The sequence below is a fragment of the Lepisosteus oculatus genome, chromosome 8, assembly GCF_040954835.1.
Source record: "Lepisosteus oculatus isolate fLepOcu1 chromosome 8, fLepOcu1.hap2, whole genome shotgun sequence".
Lineage (NCBI taxonomy): Eukaryota > Metazoa > Chordata > Actinopteri > Semionotiformes > Lepisosteidae > Lepisosteus > Lepisosteus oculatus.
The window spans coordinates 4,312,426-4,333,568 of record NC_090703.1 but is presented as its reverse complement, the minus strand read 5'-3'; the positions used below and the strand labels follow the sequence as shown (position 1 = coordinate 4,333,568).

The 21,143-nt window shown below is 40.8% G+C and overlaps 1 protein-coding gene across 6 annotated transcripts in view; it reads left to right on the top strand.

The window, feature by feature from the left end:
* kiaa0586 (KIAA0586 ortholog) overlaps nucleotides 1–19,114 on the top strand; it is a 175,393-nt gene extending 156,279 nt beyond the window's left edge. For all 6 annotated transcript variants that reach the window (XM_069193031.1, XM_015350114.2, XM_069193029.1 and 3 more), the window contains 2 exons: nucleotides 13,151–13,216; nucleotides 18,620–19,114. In XM_069193031.1, the coding sequence (XP_069049132.1) occupies nucleotides 13,151–13,216; nucleotides 18,620–18,735 (182 nt within the window). In that variant the 3' untranslated portion in view covers nucleotides 18,736–19,114. The remainder of the gene's footprint in view (nucleotides 1–13,150; nucleotides 13,217–18,619) is intronic.
* Nucleotides 19,115–21,143: the final 2,029 nt, after the last annotated feature.

Below are 21,143 nucleotides of genomic sequence, written 5' to 3'. Positions count from 1 at the left end.
ATAATTATAGTGCATTTTCACTGCAGCAGACATTATGGAGACAGTGGTAGAACGTGTCTCGGGATTTTATGTGCCTTTGTTTAATCTGCCAAGCTATTACACAGCTGTTCGGTTGTGTTAAGGATGTCATTTGCAAAATATTCTTCTGTTTTTAAGGGTTAACCTGGGGCAGGAATAAATGTCCTCCAGCAGGATTGTTGTTTCCCTGGAAACAAGAAACACAAAATAAGGCTTTCCAAATTATTAATCACTCTGTGTCCTTGTAGTGTTTCAGACTATACGCTCACTGGGTGAAGGCTGATACCCAAAGAATTCTGCTTTTTGAAAATGAGGTCATTCGTAATCCTTGCAATTCATTGTATTTTAAAATGCGCCTTTTAGGAGTGAGAGCAGCCTCATGTGATTTTTGTACAAGCATGTGGGAGTCTTCCATGCATCTGTAAGAAGTGTACTTACCACAAAGCTACAGCTTCACCGTTAGGTAGTGATATGAAACAGGGTTCTGCAAGGCTTCCAAAAATGCTATCATAGTTTTTGGCATGTTTATGATAGCGTTATTTGCTTGGCAATATGTATTGGAATAGGTTTTCAATTTAATTTCTCAGCACATGTGATATTAAAGTCTTATTTATCACAACTGCGCATGACTAAATCTCTGTTTTCAGCAGTAAAAAAAAAAATCTTCTGCAGAATATTCATTATTTCCTTTGCAACCTTTGGCTATCTGTTCACACAATGAATGCTTCCCGGCAGAAAGGTTGACAGAATTTCATTAAAAATAAGCCCTGTAGTCAATCGTATCCGCAAGAAGAAGGGAAGCACTCCAGTGAACTGCTCTGAAATGATAATAAAGATGAAAGATAATAAAAAATGCATTTGTTACTATAAATGTAAATCTGAGGACTTTGAGAACTACCATTTCCTGTTTTTATGTTCTGAGTTGCATGTGAAATTAAGTGGAGATCATTTTCTGCATTTCTATTACAGCACATCAGCTACAAGTATCCTATTTGTAAACTTAAATTGAGATCTTCTTCTGCACTTCTAATACAGTACTTCAGCTACAGGTAACACCAGTGACCATCTCGGATGTCTACTGGTAACTAACTGCCTCCAGGCCATGATTCAGTACAGAAGCAACAATGTCTTGTAAACTTCAGGCTATGCATGAGGATATGCATGTACAACTTCATCCAGGATATGTGCTTCTGTGTGATTGTTTTATCTGCTGTAGTGTCTGTGTCTGTGTGTGTATGTGGATGTTCTTGTGTGTGTATATATGTATGGTTTTGTATGTGTATGATTTGCCAGGACTTCTTTGAAAATGCTAAGGTAAATCTCTCCTTGTCACGGACTAATCCTTCAGCCTCTTTATTATAGCACCGAGGGCAAAATATGATGCAGACAGAACTCATTGGCATTTTAATTGAAAAATGATGAGATGGAAGATTAAAATGCTCCGCATTCTGAACACCACTTGAGGATCCTCTTGCTGACACTACCAAGCCCTCGCTTCTGGTTTCTTTTCCAGTTGTGTTTCCCTTGTTTTGTGTGGCGCGGTTCAGAATTCCCACCCTGGTCCCCAGAGGTTGTAATCCTCTGTAATCAGTCCCTGCTGCTTTGGCATCTTTTCACGCGCAAGTGCCCTGTGCCTGCACATCATCCTGCCATCACTGCTCTCACAGTTCCCACACAGGCGAGCGGAGCGATGATGGCCAAGCACGCTTTTATGGTCACCGTTAAGCCATTTTTCCTTCTTCCGGCGCCTAGCTTTCATACAGCTGCGCAGGTCAGAAGCGTGTACTTCAAAAATTGCCTCTGATATGTATTTTTTTCTATTGTCAGAGTAAGTCTTACTAAGTAAACGCAGTGGAAAAGATTTTTAAATCCATCAAGATCTCTGCAATTCTAGAAGGGGATTTGGTATTCTTTTTTCAATATTTGATGATAACACTTATTAGTTATCATGTATGCAGGTTATATACAGTATAGCTGCAGTACTGTCTTTTGGGTCCCCATGGAGTTGATAGATCTTTTCCACATAGCAACTTTGAGGATCTTCAAAGGGTAAACAATTTTGAAATTAAGAGCATTCTTGGATTGTATGATTCTATGAATTGCTCCCTTTTCTAGCTTATACGTAGTTATTTAAAAAATCCAGATATTGTTTTTCTTTTGTAAACCTACATAGTCTTTTATACCAGAGAGGAAGGATTCTAAAAAAACATGCATGGTTCCTTTACTTTAAGATTCTTTAAACTGCTCCACAGACATCATTAGCCCAAGGGGTCCCAACAATTCAAAGCTTCCTAGGAAATACTGTACCAGCCTGTCTGGTTAACGGTGAAGAAGCAGGCACAGTTGCAGCACCCTCAGCTACATCACTTTCATTCAGCTGGAAATCAAAGATGTTTTAAATGTAAAAAAAATGTGTTCATTAATAAAACAAACTCTAAAAGTCTGAATGTACTTTTACTATTTCTGGTGGAACTGATCAGTGCTTTTCAGATAGGATTGCTGGAATATGGGCAAACCATGTAATTTTATTTTTTCAGCCAAGAAGGCAATTTACTAAACATTAGTGGCAGACTTCCTTAAAGCCAATCTAACAGATTTATTGCAGCCAATTACAAGACCAGGGGACGCTGCTGTGTTATAGCTTGGAACGCTAACATTTGCTTCAAAAGATCTTAAACTAGCAAAATAGGACTTGGACATTAACCTCAGTTCATTCTTATTGTTGCTTTTTAGGGATCATTACTACTGAAACACTTAAGAACTGAAAGATTGAAAGATTTCTTCATTTAGAGGGATGTTATTGCATATACGATCTTCAGCACGTTTGAGAATAGCTTTTTAATACTTTTTTCTTTTTAGCTTTGAGGGACATTACAAAACTCTTGCATTGATGAAAGAGACTGGTCTTCTCTATTACTAAGAAGTCAGCACCATCATATCCAGACACTTCACTGGGTGTAGTCACTTCGTCCATTTCTCCTTTGACAACTTCTTGTTGAAAGAGCCGTCCAGTTCTGATTTCACACATGTACAATGCAGCGCCCATGTAGAATATGTAGATTACATACAGTACAGTAGCTAACAATCCCTGAGATTCAAATAAAAGTCTGCATTTTCATGTATAACCTCCACTAACAAGTTTCCATTCCCGGCGAGTTCTTCTCTTAAAGCTAAGGAAAATAAAGTTTAAAGTTTGAAATCAAAATCAAACTTTCTTTAAAAAATCTAAAGGAGGTGCCTTCCCTCTTGCACTACACTTTTTTCAGCTGTGAGGCCTGACTTACAGTGGTTGTGCAAGCTGCAGGGATGACATAAAAACAAGCTCTGAGCTTGTCACCATGTGTTATACTGTACTTTCACCAAACATTTCAGATGACTCGGTGAAGAGCGCTGTCTCTCCCATTATATCACCGCTGTCTTGTAACTTCTGCAATGAGACAGCAGCAGGCAATGCTGGATGCTCTGAGAGAGTGAATAGAATGACTTCAAACTGCCATATCAAGACAATGCTTCACTTTACTGTGGGCTGTTATCTACGGCATATTGTTTTCTGCATAAATGATCTAATCTGACGACATTTATTCGGTTCCATATTTTCCCTGCTTTTCTAAGGTTCGTTTCACATTTGTATGATGAGGCTGTATAATAGAAACTTATTCCCTTTCTGTGTCTTTTTTCAGCAGATCACTGAACATGGAATTAAACACGTTCACACACATGTATGTTATTTTATCATTAGTCAATCAATTAATCATAGAGGCACGAGTCTTTCCCTAAAACAGATGGAGGTCAAGAGCAGTTTCAAAAACATCCATATTCAATGATAAAAATTCACCACAGTCTTTGTTTTTTTCATACAGTACCTCTACAATGGCACACGTGTCTGAATGGTCCATTAAAAACACATTTTGTTGGGGCTAAAATTCTATTCTGTGTGCAGATGATCCTGGAGCATTAATGAAACTAAAATCTTTGTTTTGAGTAGGTTTTCACTTCAATAGTCATAACCTTTTCACCTGGTTCCCTTTAACCCAACTTTAGATAAGTAGATCTTTCCTAGCCTTCTCCCTTTGATCAGCAGAGCTCAGATTTTGCTCGGTGTCTATGCATTTGAAGGCAGGCTCTCGGATTTCACCGGCTTCTCTTCCCAGAGATGTCTTTGAAACTGCTTGTTATTAAAAGATCTCCTGTTACAGCGGAGTGGTGCTTGCTGCAAGCTGTGCTGCGTGGTGCTCGGGCCTGTGGGTCCAAACAGCAGTTGGCCTTCTTTTCACACTGGAGTCGGCCGCTCGGCCATCTTGTCGTGCTTCATGTCGTGACGAAATCAGGCAAACCCGATTTAAGGAGCTCAGACCAAGATTTAGTCTCTTCTGCCGGGGTTTTTTTCGTGCTCCATTCATTTATTTTCTAAAAAAAAGGGCCCATTGGCTGAATGAGCAGCTGAGTCTGATAAACCAAGAGCGGTTGAAACAGCTCAAGCTTCCTTCGACAGCCGTACGAAGTGCTCCAGAGCCTTTAGTAACTGGATTTGTAAATGAGCTGCAGCTAGCAGTGTGCAGAGCAGTGCTGCGGGCTATATGAGCCTTCCATATTTGACTTTTATAACCTATCGGAGTGCCTTTGACAGCCATACAGATTTGAGTCTTTGGCTGACAGGACTGAAAGCCGAGAAGATAGGACTGATGGATTTTTTTCCCCCTGATGGTGCTGAAAGGCAATGTTCCTCCAGCCCAACAGGATGTGCTCAGAGTTTCCTTGGCGAACCTGAGTCAAGCCCACTGAGCCAGACCAGAGCTGCAGCAGTGTCTGATGTCCTGCCAGAATCTTAAGCTTTTGTTCTTCCTCCTGTCCCATAGCAAGATGCTGAATCCTCAGAACCACACTCAGCTGCACATTACCTTGTAAGGCAACAGGGTTTAAAATCAGTTCACAGCACAGCCTTCTCTGCAGCTGCAGAGCTCTTGTTTTTATCTGGAATGTTTTGAGCAGACACTCTCTTCACTGCAAGGGGTCAGGGTTTTTTTTCATGTTGCCTGAAAATGAACTACAGACTATGTTACACTATCAGCCTGACTTAACTGATGTTGTGTGAACTAAGTATGAATTTATCAGATGTCCAGAGAATGATCTTAATAGCAGTGAGTAGCTTTTGATTTAAGTTTGTTAAGTTTGAGGAGATCTCTTCCCAATTACCTAAATCCCTTTTCCTTCAATTGATATTTATTAAACATCTGTAATGTTTTAAAATCACATTCAAAAGATTGCATGATATGTCAGCATTTGCATGGATAAGACATTTGTATAGAACTGTTATGCAGACCTTTTTTAAATGTTTTTTTCTGCTTCCCTATGTGACAACTGTGGCTTTCTGTGCCTTTTCAGAATCCTAAGTGAACTCTCTTCTTGCTTGTTTTTAGAAATGGACTTTGTTTGGATTTATAAAGGCTCTGTAGATATACCTGTCATAAGATGATACTTTCAGTGGTGGGTAGTATTGGATTTTGGATTTTGAAAAAGCAAGTACCTCATGGTGCCTAAATGTACTGTATAGAGCATATCAGCATTCTTTTGTACCACTTTTACGAATACTTATTTTGAAGGCTTTGCCTTTGCCGGTGAAGACAAAGGGTCTTCTTTGAAAGACTTGTGCATGCCCAAAGGCTTCGCTGTGTAGTATCGGCGAATAACACAATCGTTCCCCTGTTGGTGACTCACAGCTTGTGCCACGACAGATGTCACTGAATATGTGACATGGGCTTTGCCACAAAGAGAAACACACCAAAAGCTTTCAACTTCTGTGTTAATGACATTATTTCCAGCACCTTTTAATCCAGTGCAAGTAATTTTGATTTCTTCAATTGCTCCAGCTGTGGTTGCAGGGGGCATGAGTACTTGTCAGGAAGTTTCTGACAGGCAGATTGCTCTCGCTGTTATCTTAGGGCAGCATGGGAGAGCAGCATGCAATCTAGTGTTCTTTGGTGTTGTTGCTCTATTCTAGTGTCTGGTGAAAACAGGGAACATTTTTTGCTCCGTTTTGCCAGATCACCTGAAGAAATTCTGCACAGCAGTTACCAAAGGTCAGAGGTCACATCCTGTTAAAAGACTGAGGAAAGCTTATTTTGCTAAAGTGCCTGAAACTGTGGATTACTGTGTGTTTGTTTTGGTACAGTGCTGTGGTTTAGTCTAAAATTCGTACTCTTCAGAGTCTTATGCCTGCTTTTTATTTGACAGAACTGCAGCTTGGTGTGTTGCTGTTATTGTGTTGGGGGAAACATGGGGGCGCCGAACGTACTTGATTTGAAAGGGCTGATTGTTTTCTTTTGTCTTGCTGGCCCTGTTAGACACTCATCTGGTTTGTATCAGACTGTTTTCACAGCCAGCCAATGCTGCTTTTCATGCAGGCTGACAGTAAAAGGCTCCCTCTCTCTATGAAAGCCAGGCGGAGGCAGTGCTGTTTGCCTGGAGCCGAGGGGAGCACCTTGAATCTATTAGAGTGCTCACAGCAGCTTCCAGCTTGAACCGTGACTGGACTACCACAGCCATCTTACAGCATGCAGTCAGGATACGCCCAGACCAGTAGCATTGAAAGACAGCCGCCAAGGCCTCCAGCCCTGTCATTGAGAGCAGTTATCAAATAATCAAATTAAGTCTAAAACTTGTCTCCCCTGTGAGCCATTTCCATTGCTGAGCACTACCCATAAACTGCTGCTGGTTGTCTCAACATCAGAGCCAGGAGGCTATTTCATCCATTGAGCTCATTTCCTTCGGCTGTCCCAAAGCCAGTACATTTAGTACATTGTCCTAAAAACAACCCCCCCAAAGTATTAATTTCTCTTGAGATCATCATAAAAATATAAGAAACTCTACAACACTGTAAATGAGAGTTCAATCCATCTAGCTCCTTGGTTGCTGTTAGCTACCTGATCCAGGGATCTCATTCAGTCATTTCTTGACTTTGACAAACCAGCAAACCCCACAACTCACAATTTAGAGGCAATAATCAATCTATCCAACATGTCTTTGTAAGGTGGGAGGAAGCTGGAACTCCCAGCTAAACCCCACTCAAACATGAGGGGAGCATGAAGTCTCCACAGTATGGACCCAAACCCGGGACATACAGTAAGGTCTATGAGGCAGCAGGGCTAACCAGGTCAGAAAAGTGCACAAGATCGAATACTGTTATTACTGTTATTGACAGTGTTCTTCCATGTAATACTAAAACAAGTTGCACCCCATACGGAGCCGTTTTAAGGGAAGGAATTATGGCATGCTTTAAAACTTTAATAGACAATGAAATTGTAACAGTAGAGATTAAACTGTGTCCAGGCCACTAGACTCAAAGAACAAGAACTGTGCTTAGCAGTACTTTATTTGGCTGCCACAAAGCTCTGAGTATGTAATTTGCAGGTGCCAGGTGTGTCAAAGTTTTTATTTATACCAGGCTTTAGTCACAACAATTTAAATACACCTGCCTGAAAAACTAAAAGGTGACATAGCATAGTGGGTAAACCTCTGGACTCGTGACTAACATGTTGTGGCTTCAAGTTGTCGCAGCAGACACATTGATCATGGTGCTTGACCCCAGTTGCTCCAGTCTACCCAGCTGTACACAGTAAGTGGGGATCAGCACTGCTAGGGATAATCTCTTTGATGGACTAGTGTCCCAGCCAGGGAAAGGAATCACACAGTCTGCTCTTTAGTTCACTTAATTCTAGATAAATCAGGATAAACCCAGGTCCTATCAGCTGTGGCTCCTGTATAAACATTACTTGCAAAAGAAATCTATTGTAAGCTGTTTATCAAAATAATTTTAAACTTCCTATATCCTTGAAAACTGTCTTTCTCTTTATTGCAGTGACTAATTAGGGCATGTAACGCAATTTTTCAAGTTTGAGGATAAAACATGTATCTGCACATTTCTCATAGAGTAAAAGGGTGAGCAGCTGAAGGACATTTTAGAGAATTATTCAGCTATCTTTTCATTGCACACATGACCAGAATATTGGGCACTTTGCCCACAGCCCTCCTCCTGACCCCTTCCCGAAGACTCTGCTGCAATTTTGAGTTTATACATCCTGTGGGGGCACTTCTAACAGTACCTGAAGCCCACCGTTTCCAGGTCAAATCCTGTCTTTTATCAACCTTCACGTCATTTGCATCTCATCCCTAATTTACATTTTCATTAAAGAGTGGTCCTCACAGCCCAAAGAAATAATTGGCACCTTCTTTGTGACCAGGAGTTTGAGGGGCTCCCCCATCTCCAACACAAACACATGCAGGTCTGGGTACAACATCTCATAAGCCAGGGCTGCCATGCACTCTCCCCTTCATCTGCATGACATCAAACAGGAGATGTGAGGAGCTCCTTACCCGGTGAAATGAAAGAAGGAAGTTTCTTTTTCCCCTGACAGAATTTAACGTTTGTGGAATTGTGGCCCACAGGGAGACATTCTTCCTTCTAAAGACCAGCAAAGACATTCTTTGAACTGGGTAAAGATTTGTATTTAACAAAACACCAACCTGAAGATCATGAAAGATTAATGATCCTCACTGAGTCTGCAGCATTTTGCAGATACAAGTGTTCGAAGGCTGAATGGTTGGCATTCACAGCTGTTTTTTGCATTGTGTCAGGCAGGTAATTGAAAATGTGTGTCATCTGGGCTTTCTTTTTTGTGAACAAATGTGTCTGTATTTTAAGTTCTCAGAACAAACATAAGTACAAGACGAAATTTTTCCAGCCTTCTAAATTTCCCACGAAAGTACCTCCAGCCATAGTAGAAGTGCAGTACAATAAAAACCATGTCCCCCAACTGCAAGGAAGGACATGCTGGGATTCCCACTGAAGGGCTGCCATCCAGATCTGTGCCTGTCTCTGTGCAAGGCGTGTTCTTGTTATAAATAATGGACATACAGCAGGAGGGGAAGCCTCTCTCCCAAAATTATCCACATTCAGGGGCTCAAAACATAAAGGGGCCTATAGTTTCTGTATAGAGACTGGGGATGAGTTTCATATAACATGGGCAAAGGATCACATGCTGTAGAAAGAATGTAAATCATTTGATGTTATATGTTATCATATTATGGTTTTTAGAGGTTTATTTTCTCAAGGAATGCCTTCATCTAGTACACCAATCCCTAACTCAAGTAGTAACACCTGCTAAAGGTTTGTGTGAGAACTCTAACAGAAGTACATACTGTAAATAGTGGAAGTCTATTCTTTTGCATTGTTTCAGAGCTCTGGCAGGTTATGCACAGTGTGTGTAGTCAACTTTGCCCCAGGGGAAACCATAAACACATATTGCAGAACAGTGGTATGAAAAAAGGAAGAAGAGCCTGGCAAATCTCTTATTGAGACTGAAAATATCTAGGCCTTCTAAATACATGGTAAATGTTGAACAAAGAATCTTATAGAACATAGAATTTTAGAAAATGCCCATTTTCAGATCAATAATAAAGCATTGCCAACATGTTGACTTGTTTATTGTATTGCAGGAGATTGTGAACTGATACTTCTTTCGCACTCCTTGTCGGCTCGTGAGCATGAAATTTCCCCTTTAGTGCCAGATCTTTGTGAGGTACTTTAACATCAGATAGTGCCACAAAATGCTTGGAAACTGAATGGAGGATCATGACTATGGACAAAGTGCAGTGCCTTTGCCAGTCTGAGAGGCTGATCTAGGCCTGTGTTAAAGCTCCTGGATGCACCAGGAACTGCATGCTGCTGCTTGCGACCCACACCAATGTGCAATGGGTGTCACAGGTGAATCCATACTGTGTAGTGAATCAACCCCAGTGCATCCCTTCCACAAGCATTTCTTCACTGTACACATTTCAATTGCTTATCGAGTATGTTATAAATGTGGATAGAAAACTGCATCAATTGTGTTCAAAAATGTTTTTATCAGGCACAGTATTGTTCCAAAAGCTGCATTATGAGACTTATCCTGCGCCTACAGAATAGGTGGATAAGTAAGGTAAACCTGTCAACCTCATGCAATTACTTTTCGCTGTTATCTGTGGGCTGTGAGATAATTAAGCTAGCTGTGAAGGACTACCAAAAGTCACACTATAGCATTTTAAAATGGTGCATTTCAGATTTCTGAGAAAGCCATTTTCCATTCACTGTGAAGATTAGCCCACATTTTATTTATTTTTGTCCTTTCATATTTTCAAAGTTATTTTTCTGGTAATTTTTCTATTTTGTGCTTCCCTGCCCTCTGAAGAGCTTGGCAGCTCTCACATGAAACACAAGACACCCTTTTGAGTCACTGCATCAATTATACCCACCAGTCTGGAATTTTCTTTCTCTATGCCTTTGTAGTTTCCTTCTAAGTTATGGCTCTCATTTTTCATTCCTGCTTCCCTTTTATTTTCACATCGTTTGTACAGCCTTATGAAGTTAACTGACATTGAATACTGAAGCTTAATGGCACTGCAATGCTTGTGGGATCCATTAAGCAAAACCAGCTTTCTGCAGTGTTACCAGTATGAGATGGTTTCATCCTGATTAACGTGCCTTCACTTGTCATTTTTCTCGTTAATGTCTTGCCTTTTTAAATCTGTTTTGCAAGTTATAGTCTTCAGCTTCTTCATGTTCAAAACTTAAAACTTTTTATATTCTTATGCCTCCAGAATGTCTTAGATTATGATTTTAATGGCTGTTACATGCATAAATGTAAAAAAAGTTTTAAAAAATCTGTTTTAAATTGTTATACCATGCCCACAAAATATACTTATGTTTCTTTTTTTCCCACCTTTTCTTAAACAACAGCATCTTGAGATTGCTTATACAGATCTTGTACAGAGATCATGTTTCGCATGATAAACTCCACCAGAGTCCAGGCCTAATTGTCTGTGACATTTAAAGGAATAATAAAGTTTTAACGTTTTTGTCTTTCGTTTTGTGCATTGAAAAGGTGGCACTTTAAAGGTGATAGCACCTGCAATGCTCTGACAGAGGCAGAAAAGGCTGTCGTTGTCAGGGCCTCTGAGAGGCCTGTAGCACCTATACCAGTCCCCGAGGGACCAGGCTCACGCTTACTCAAGAGGCTAACTGGGAATGCTTATCCAGTCCTTGACCTCCTTGAGAACTTGCCCAGGAAAGGTGCTGAGTTGCTGACAGTTGTGATGGGAGTTTGATGAGGTGGACATCTTTCTCCTACGGACTGGGCTGAGAATTCCAGAATTTCTTTTATCTCATTCAGCCCCTGAACAAGCAGTGGATGAAAAGGCCATTGAATTTCTCCTAAGCTCAATGGAAATGAAGCTGGCAAGGAAGAGATGAAAGGTTTCATGGCCAATTGCAAATCCAGCGAGCCAACCGACCCCTGCTGCTTGACTGTTTAACTGACACAGCTGTCCTCCTTTCAGCAGAGAGAGAGACTCAGTGCGGTGGGCTCTCCCTCAGAGCACTGTATGACACTGCCTTGCTCCCCATTCACTGAAACAAGCCATGTGTGGGGACCAAAGACAATGCCAGTGTCCCCTTTTCAATTAGTACTTCCCTCATTGTTTTTCTCCTGAAAAAGTTGAAGGCTCTGTCTTGCAATACAATGGCTCAATAAACAACATATACAGGGTTTCTAGTCTGAGTTGTAAACAAGTAACAAAAAAGGAATTGTATTTAAAAGAGCCATTGATGTTTTGGAGTTAGTAAGTCTGTCTTAAGTTAGGGAAGCTTTATACATAGATGAGCCTCCTTTCTTTCAATGCTGACATTACGAATACTTTGGCTTCATGCCAAAAGTACCATGCTGCTCATCTGGTCAGAAAGACTTGGATAGGGCAGTAAATAAGAAAAGAGGTGACTTAAATTGCCTTTATATTTTCTATTGAAAAACAGGGAGATACAAAAGGATGTGTTACTGTTGCTCAGAAATGAATGTGTTTCACCTTCAATGCAAAAGAATGACGTTGAATGAAATGATTAACAGTGTACATAATTGCTTTTATAAAATATTGCAATCCCGTTTTCTGATGTGATGGAGTGAGGTGGCAAATGTTTAAAAAAACACTGAACAACAAACGCAGACTTTAACTGCTCTCTGTAAGAAGCCATCTTAGAGACATTTTTCAGTTTTAGCACATCACATTAATTCTTTTTGACAGGTTTACTTCACATCTTAAGGCTCTGCATCATGTGAGGGCTGTTGTTGTTACGGACATCTTCAAGGAAGCTTCTTTTTTTTAATTCTGTCATAAGAGCTTCCTATCTGTATTAACGTGCCGCTGTTGAACAGCATCCTAAAACGCTTAATCTGTGACCATTTTTATGTCAAGGAATCTCAGAAAAATGAAGGTGTTGTTGTCAGATAACCAGTCAGCTTGTACACACTGCAGTGGCAGTACATGAGGTGCCACTAAGCCTTTTTTAACTCTGACTCAGCAGTTTGAATCTGATCAGCACAAACGAGGCAATGAATTCTAAAATGAATTTAAAATTGAGAGTCAAATGGGGACATTTTAACGGTGCACATCTATAGAGATCTAAATTGACCTGCCATGTATTGTCTTTATATTGTTACTGTACCAGCCTTGACCAGAGGAAGTCTTTCTAGAACAACAAGCATCTTGACAGCATATATTCAGCGTACACACCATTGTCTTCTTGTTGGCAGCTCCCATACTGCAGGAGGATAACTGATGACGTGACATTAACTAGAGAGAGGTTAATTAAAAATCCTTCTCTGGTTCACTGAAGAAAAACAGCAGCACAACAGTGACAAAAAGGATTTGCTTTTCCAGCCTTGGAAGGATGTTATTTTCCATTTAAATCTCTGCCCATTTATTTTTGCTTAATGTATTCTATTTTAATTTACCAGAATTTTTGAAGCCTTTGCTGCATGTCTTTTGTAGATGTAATTTTCATGCTTTCTCACTTATTAATTAAACGGGCCTGACCACCAGTTGTTGAGATGGTTCGGTTGACAATGGGATTATCATCTTTCAGGCATACTTGCTGTGAATATTCTCAGTTTGGCAACTGGGGCTGTTTTTGTGTTTTCCTTTGCAGTGCTTAGCTACCATTAAGACGCTTCAGTCTCTCGGAGCTCCGCTCATAATAACACTGTTACACTTTCTGATTTTCCAAGGTCACAAACCTTAATATATCTATTTTGTACACATTTTGCAGGGGATCACTACGATGATGACCACCTCACTGTAGATCCCAGTGATTATTTCAAGACTGGATTTCAAGGTAATATATAGTATATATATATATTCCTTCCTATGAAAGATGCTTATGATACTATTTTAACAATATTTTAAATAGTTCTATCACTGTGTATTCGTTGAATAGTTGTCATCATTAAGAAACTTGTCATTGCATTGGTGCAAGACTCTTTTTCTGCCTTTCTTATTTGCCTTTTTAATGTTTTAAAATACTCTTCCAAGAGTGAGCTATGGGGTGCTGAGACACACTGCTTTGCTCCTACTGTGTGCTCCCTTATAAAAGCTCTTTAGGAATCTGTGCCTGGAAAATCATAGAAGAAGCACGAGTAACAATTTACAGAGCCATGACAAAGAGGAAGTAAGCAGATCGCTTGCGGCATGATCTGATATGCATTGCTTTTTCTAACCTATATGAACATGTTCACAGGTGTGTGCTCTGTCTTTACATAGAATTAGCCCAGAACAGTCCTATCTACATGATCACAGACAGCCTTTTTGCATTTAGGAAATCATCAACATAATGGTGCTGATCCAATGCCATTTTAATAAAGGCAATTTCCTGCTTTTTTGTTATCCCAAATTTCTTTTAGAACAGATTCTTACTTATTAAAAAAAAGGCAGAGCAAAAAAAAAACAGTAATGAATCCTTTTGTGCTTCCTGTGAAAGGAAGTGAAGTCAGGTTTGCCACTGTCCCAACCCCACATCTCCCCGTTCACACAAGTGCATGTGGAGTATGGAAGAATCCGTCCTCCTGCTCTCGTTTTTAAAACTCCACAAAAAAATTCAGCCTTGGAGAGTGTGTAGGTGTGTCTGAAGAAATGATATTGGGGTATTTCCATTTGTGAGGTGGTCTGTGTCTTGGAGAGCACTGAAACAATACAGCTGTCAGTGAGGAAAGCCAAGCAGCTAGAGTTCAGGTGCTGGGGAAAAATGGTGTCATCGCTTTCTAAAAGGAATGGGGGAGCTTGTTTTCGCAGGTGTTGTGCAGTCTGGCAGCTTTTTGGATTGGAGTTTTTTTTATTTTGATGAAGATCTTGAAATGAATGTGCAGAGGTGCCACAGTGGACCAGGTTTCAATGGAGCACCTGGCTGTCTCGTATGTGCTGTTCTGCAAAAGAAGCGTCTCCTTCCTTTGTTCCTGAAGAACAACAGCTGATATGTAGGCTGTCATTCCATCATCTTGATAGCGAAGTGAAAGGAAGACAATAGCTGTATGATTCCCCAGATAACTGCTTTGAGACAGTAATCTAAGTCCTGTTTACAAAGGTAATAGCTCTATTTCCTTTAACTCAACTCTGTAAATGAAAGAAAATGGAACAACGTGTTTACCTACGTTAATAATCATCAGGGAGCACACAGACAAGGAAACACTTTGGTTTACACATTCTTTTGGATGAGAGATCAAAAGTAAATAACATTTAGTGTGTCTGATACAAGGGGAGGCTGCAGCCTTTGTTTACTCACACACTAAACTGAGATGTTATGACCACACTAATAAATCATCAGGATGTCTTCTCTCCCTGTAAAGGCTGGGGGAGCTACGCCAGTTACACAACATACTGTAGTGTTAAGCAAAATCTGAGCCCTTGTTGTACAGTAGATCTTGAATAACATGTTGAATTACATTTTCCAGTCCAAATCCTGTATTTATCTGGTGCATATGTGGGATATGATTGCAATATTAAATATATTGATAAACAAATAAGTTAACCTTCATTGGTATGAAAAGGAATTCAAAAACACATGTGTTTTAAAGATAGGACCCACACATAAAAAAAATAAATAAAAATCAGTGTTACATCAGCCCAAATTAGCTATTTATAGTCAGAATGATTCAGTGTTTCCCTTTCAGTACTTTATTGTTTTGAAAACAAAAGTTCAGATGCACACTTAATAAGATAACATCTGGCTTAGAGGTTAGGTGGGGCTGCTCAGGCAAGGACAAGGATCACCCCACCTGCCCTTTGAAAACATTCAGTCAGGACCTTTCATATCAGCAGACACCAAGGAACAGCTGATAATTTTAACTGCTTAGGAAACAGGCAGCTTCTGGCGGTTATAAAGCTCTGCCCACAACAAAGTCAGCAACAGATAAGTTCTTCTTTGTTGTCCTCCCTGTTACTTATAGGAAGCATATGTTTATCTGATAGCGGTGTAGCCACTTGTAGCCTGATCTCACCCGATGTCCGAAGCTGAGCTAGGCTGGTCCTGCTTAGTGCTGGGTTTGGAGACCTCTAAGAAATCCAGGTTTCTCCTGCAAGGGGTGTACAGTAGGTGGATGAGTTGTGTGGCTCATCCTAATCCCACTGGACTAGAATTTCCAAAGAAATGCCCCATTCTGGTGACAGTAGACACTGTGCTGTTGGAAGAGACATTCTCCAGGTGAGATGGACAACCAGGGTCCCTACTGCTTGGCCCTCGGTGATCCCCTGGCACTGCTGGTAGGAGGGGGAGGGTTGTTAGCTCCCGTGTCCTGTGGCCTTGCACAGTTTGGCTTAATTACAGTTTTCATCTAGTTCAATAACTGTACTTTAATTAGATATCTCCATGGGCATGTGTAGGCTGCAAAGAAACAGGTAAAAGTTAATTCCATGCTGAAAGGACAAGAAATGAAACACAGAGTAGCAATATCTTTATAAGTCTTTTGTCAAAAGTGTGTACAAAATATTTTAAATGACGTCTTATCTGTGTGTCTTACAATTTTAACTCATCCTCACTTGATTTTAATACTGTGTAACATTCTGTATTTGTCCACATTAAAAACGATTGGTCAGGTGTTTGTCTAGTCTTGGAATTTTGTCTAAGAAAAAGTTAATTTCCTTTGTAGCTTCTACAGTGTTTGTTAATCTTACTGTGGCATCATCTGTGAATTTGGTTAGTTTACAATTAATCAACAATAGCACTATTAATTGATCTAAATTAGGAAGATTCGGGGTCCTTATACAGATCCATGTGGTATTCCCATGATGATATCACCCCAGTTTGAGCATTCCCCCCTTCTGTTTCCATCCATTCATCACCGTTCAATCCAAATACATGCGTTACTTTGAATGAAGAACACATGCAGTTTTAATACTAATCTCTTATGATATATTTCCTATTACAATTAGTAGTATAATGCCTTAGAGATTTGTTTTTATCTTAACTTCTTGTACCTGAAGAACATTCTCGTATGTCAGAGAGCACTACAACTCTCAGCTTCCTTCTGTGTCTGAGGGCCACTCCAGTGTAGTAAGTGTTGCCCATTCCGGTCCCCGGGAAGAGATGGCTCCGGTGTTCTGTCAGTAGGGAGCTGAGGGTGGCTTAAAGGAAATGAGCAATTCCTTTTTTATCTCTGTTATGTGCTTCAATTTTCATTTTTCTTCCAATTCCTACTACAGCATGCCTTTGGAGAGACGTATTTTCTTTGATACTTGTATATAAGGAGAAGACGCCATCTAGCTTGTTAGGTTTCCTGTAGCTAATCGATCCAAGGGTCCTATCCAGTCTTTTCTTGAAAGAAGCCAGGGCATGTCTTCAGTGAACCTGGCACGGAGTGTGCTGGTGTACAGGGCATGTCTTGATGCATGCCTTTTATCCACATTCACATGTGAACTCTCATCCAGGAATACTCCTCTTGGATAAGAGAGAAGCATTTCTGGATGAGAGAGAGTTCAGCTGATTACAGAGGGCTGTGCAGTAAATCCAGTGAACAGGGAAAAACGCAACAGATTTGTGAGTCTTTGCTTTGTCAGCTGCACATAAGCCTCAGGACTACCAAAAACACAGAATTCAAGCATGAGAATTTGCCAGCTGGGGGCAGGGTGAAGAAAAACTCCAAATGGTTATACAGGTAAATGTGTCAGTGTTCACGCTGGTGTGTCTCTGCTCTACCTCATGCGTAGCTAATTCTCTTGGCTTGTGGTTCAGAGAAGCACATGGTTGCTCGCATGGCGAGTGAGTAAGAGGAAATCATCTGGGGCTGAATCACTGTATGCCTCAGGAAACCTATCTTAGGCCAGGAAAGGCATGAGCACTGTCCTGTGTTCCCCAGTTTAACAAAATGGTGGAATTGCATTGATGACAAGAGAGGTGTGCGGTGTCAGACCATGACATCGTAGAATTTTTCATTATTTTCAGTCCCGCCAGTGTGCAGATTAGTGCAAAATAAGGCACAGTTCCGCTTGGGAATTCCTAACTAAGAAGGACAACGGATGATTTCCGTGTAGATTATATTTTTAGGGAAACGGCTATATTTCTGTCCACATTGTCTGAACTGCCATTAACCGTGTTGTATAGAAACAGTGTCCTTTTGATGTGAAGGTGTGAGTGTGTTTATGCATGTGTATCTCCCCAATTGCTTTGGCAATGATATTGGAATCCAGCACAGCTGTGAAAATGTGTAAGGCTCAGATTGAGAGTGGATTCATTGCCTTTGCAGTTGCACTTCAAACACTTGGCAGTGCACTTGCAGTCACGGCGGGCCCAGGGGAGCCAGCAGAAAGGGCTGTGCAAGCTTAAAATTAAAGCAGCTGTTGGGACGCTGCCATTCTGAGGCAGCCGCACTGGAAAGTATTATCACATGTTTTTTTTCTTATTTATTCTGATAAAGGAGCGGTCTTGTTTGGGGATTTTTATGAGAAGCCGTTTTTCCGTTCTTCGCCCAAGCAGGAGAGATTCAGCTCGTCTGTTTCATGTGCAGCCAAGAGTTGTTTACTTTTAGTTTCAGCTTCAAAGCCTTGTGCTAGCCGGAGCATCTCTCATATTTCAGGCTGTTTCAGAGGCCGGCTCCTGTTTTCGCACGTCTGTCGGCCGTGTTTGGTAGCCATAGGGCTTTCGAAATAGAGCTTCGTTTTCATCAGCCTCTCCTGCAATGGGCAGAGTGGCTCTCCGCTGTCATTCCTAACCATGGGAGCTTCAGACATCTTTAACAGTGAGAACATGCTTGCAGGTTTGCACCAGTAACGCCCAGGCTGAATATCACAGGCTTCTTTTTTAACTAGAGCTGTGAGGGAGTCTCCTTCAGACCACTATGTATTGAGAACTGTCCTGGGATTATAGCATACTACAGATATGTTCATTTAGGGTTCAAAATGTTTTACAAAATGCTGTTATTTCCAAATTTACAGAGGGTAAGTGAAGCACTTCACAGTATTTGTTTCCTCACCTTCTCTGTGATATTTGTTTTCTTTGAAATGATTTGACATTCGACATTGAATCTCATTTTATAAAAAACAAACAGGATGAGCGGTAGGCCAAAAGAGGACTTATGAATCTTAAAAGAAAAGCATTTAAAAGGAGTCGGGAGGTGAGTGGATCGGCTGTGGGGGTTACTGAGATCCAGCTCATTGGAGAGAATCTGCCCCAGTTTTTGAGGTCAGACAAGTCCACTGGACAGCCCTCAGCCTGCCTGATGTCTGCTGCCTTGCGCTTGTGATCTCGCCACAGGAATGGACGCTGGGCCTTGCTCCCTGCCTCAGCTCGCGCCTGTGGAGGAGGAGCCATCTGCCAGCCTGAGCGCCGAGGAGGGGGACGCAGACTCATCAGGGACAGATGTGTTTTAACACCCCGAGCTGCAGTTTCTCCCCTCGGGACTGTCTGTTGCACTTTGTTTTCTGACATTACTGATGAAATTATACAGGGTTTTACACCTCCTGTATTCCACTCATGTACTGTCTTTCTTATTTGTTTTGTGTTGCCTTTTGTTTTACAATTGCAGTGGTGTGTTTGAAGCAAATCAATGAATGTGATTTCATTCTGTTTAAAGAATTTGTCCTGAACCAATCATTACAGATAAATATGGACATATGAGTTACCATTTTATTGACGATATTTTTATAAAGAATAGCTGGAGCTTCAAATTGATTGTTGAAGTTCATATTTATTCATGTTGAGAATTCTGCAAGTTTGTATGAAAAGTGTCTTAAAAGTTTATACATTGCATGTATGTGCTTTTTATTGATTTTTTAATATTTTACAAATAAAATTTGTTTAAAAAGTATTCCACTTTAACTGTGCACTAACAACATTTTACTACATTTTTATATTACATGTGATGCATTTCAGTCAATCCGTTTATCAACTGTTTAAGCCAGTTAAAAATTAGATGATTAGTATGTCTGACCTTGGACTTAATTCCTGTTAATCTCTGTCTATAGGCAGATGTTGAAACAAGAATTAAAGGTGGCAATATCATGTACTACCAAACTGTACTTAACATGATAGGCTCTTTAATTATGTAGAGGTGTGTGTGACCTACCGTAGATCTAGGGATTTTAGGGTTTAGAGGTGAGAAGAATGCCTTTGCATTTGTCTTGGGAGCTGTATGTATCTTCCCTAACATAAGCTTTTACTAAAATATTCCTGGACGTCAGTATAGGATGCAAGTTAGAGAGCATCTGATGCCAGCAGCTTGGCTAGTGAACATGTTATTTCACTTGCAAGAATGCCAACAAGTCATTTCTGGACAAGTTGTTAAGATGTGCAGAAATAACAGAGTGTGCTGAGACTGGCCTCCCAATAACCAACCCTGTAATTCAATCTGTAATTACAGCGAATGGTGCATAACAAACTAAGGGGGTTACCACTTTAAATAAAGACGCCTGACTTCAGTTAGAACATGCCATGGAGCCCGGCTTTGTTTTTAATGGCTACAGCAGGAGGCATAATGCAGGAGAAAGAGTGATCGGCCTTGAAGATAAGGCGCTGGGAAAAGGAGGTGTGTGGCGGTGGTGGGCAGGTCATGGAAAGATAAAGCTTACCGGGATACACTGGGGCAAGGCTTCAGGATGCACAGGCCTCAACACTGTCCCGATGACCAGAAATGGTCCCGCAGAGAAATGGCTGTCCTGAAAGCTGTCTGCTACTCATTCGGACATGCTTGTCAGCAAACCAATTCTAGCAAGTCAGTCAGGAAATCGGACCTTCAAAAGAGGGACTTTAGTCACTGACAGACGATCGTGCACTGAGGGTGTTACGTAACTTAGCATTTATTTTAACTCCTTCTTCCTCATCGAAGGCTTTTGAAATCACCAGGTGGCATCCATGGATTCATTGCTTGCAACCCCTTGATCAATCTGCGATTGTGACTGAGTGTCATCATGTGGGAAATTATTTCTAATGACAATCTGTGGTTTGGTGCAGCTCTGCTTTTAAAGGGAAATTCATGCAGCAGGTCTCAAGATTCACTGCGTCTCCATTTTCATTGTTAATACCAAGCACCTTCACACTCAGCATTCAGGTATTTCCCATTGACTGTGTTGTCCAAACCCAATTAGATAATTTTCTGGAATTCTCTTATTGCTTTTGGGTTTTGTATCCTTTAGCAGGAAATAGTATGGTAAAGCAAAAGTACTTTCTTTAATTAAAGAAATATGTTTTAAACAGCCTTTTAAGACATATAACACAAAGGCTTGCCTTAAATCGCTGTCTATCAGCATATGTGTTGTTTTCTCAAAACATACGCCGCGAGGAGTGCTGTAAGCTCATGTGTAGTATCTGTCAGTGTTTCTGAGCCCTTTGGGCTTGAGTCAGTCCAGCTGTTAACAGCTTCCAGATGTGAAACGCAGGAAGTATAAAGAAGTCAAGCATGACATTGAGCACTCTCCCCTGCAAGTACTAGAACAATAGCAAGAACTCGGTGCAGTGGTCCTGAAGACTTCAGATACTCTGCACAATGAAAACGCCAATAATGTGCCCCGGAATACCTACATGTCTGTCTCAGTAGCCCTTCTCTTGACAACACTGAGGTTCTGAATGTTTTTCTCTAAGAGGTAGCACGAGGTCAATAAAAGGCAGTGAAACACTCTTGAGGGCTACATGGGGAAGTTCGACCAGCTCATACTGCCGCAGGTAAAGGACTGCCCTAGATCTCAACAGCGGTGCTCTGTGCTGATTTTATTTCTCATTAATGGTGAGATGCATTGTGTGTGTTTTCCAAAATAATTTACTCTTAACATTTCAATAAAAAGCA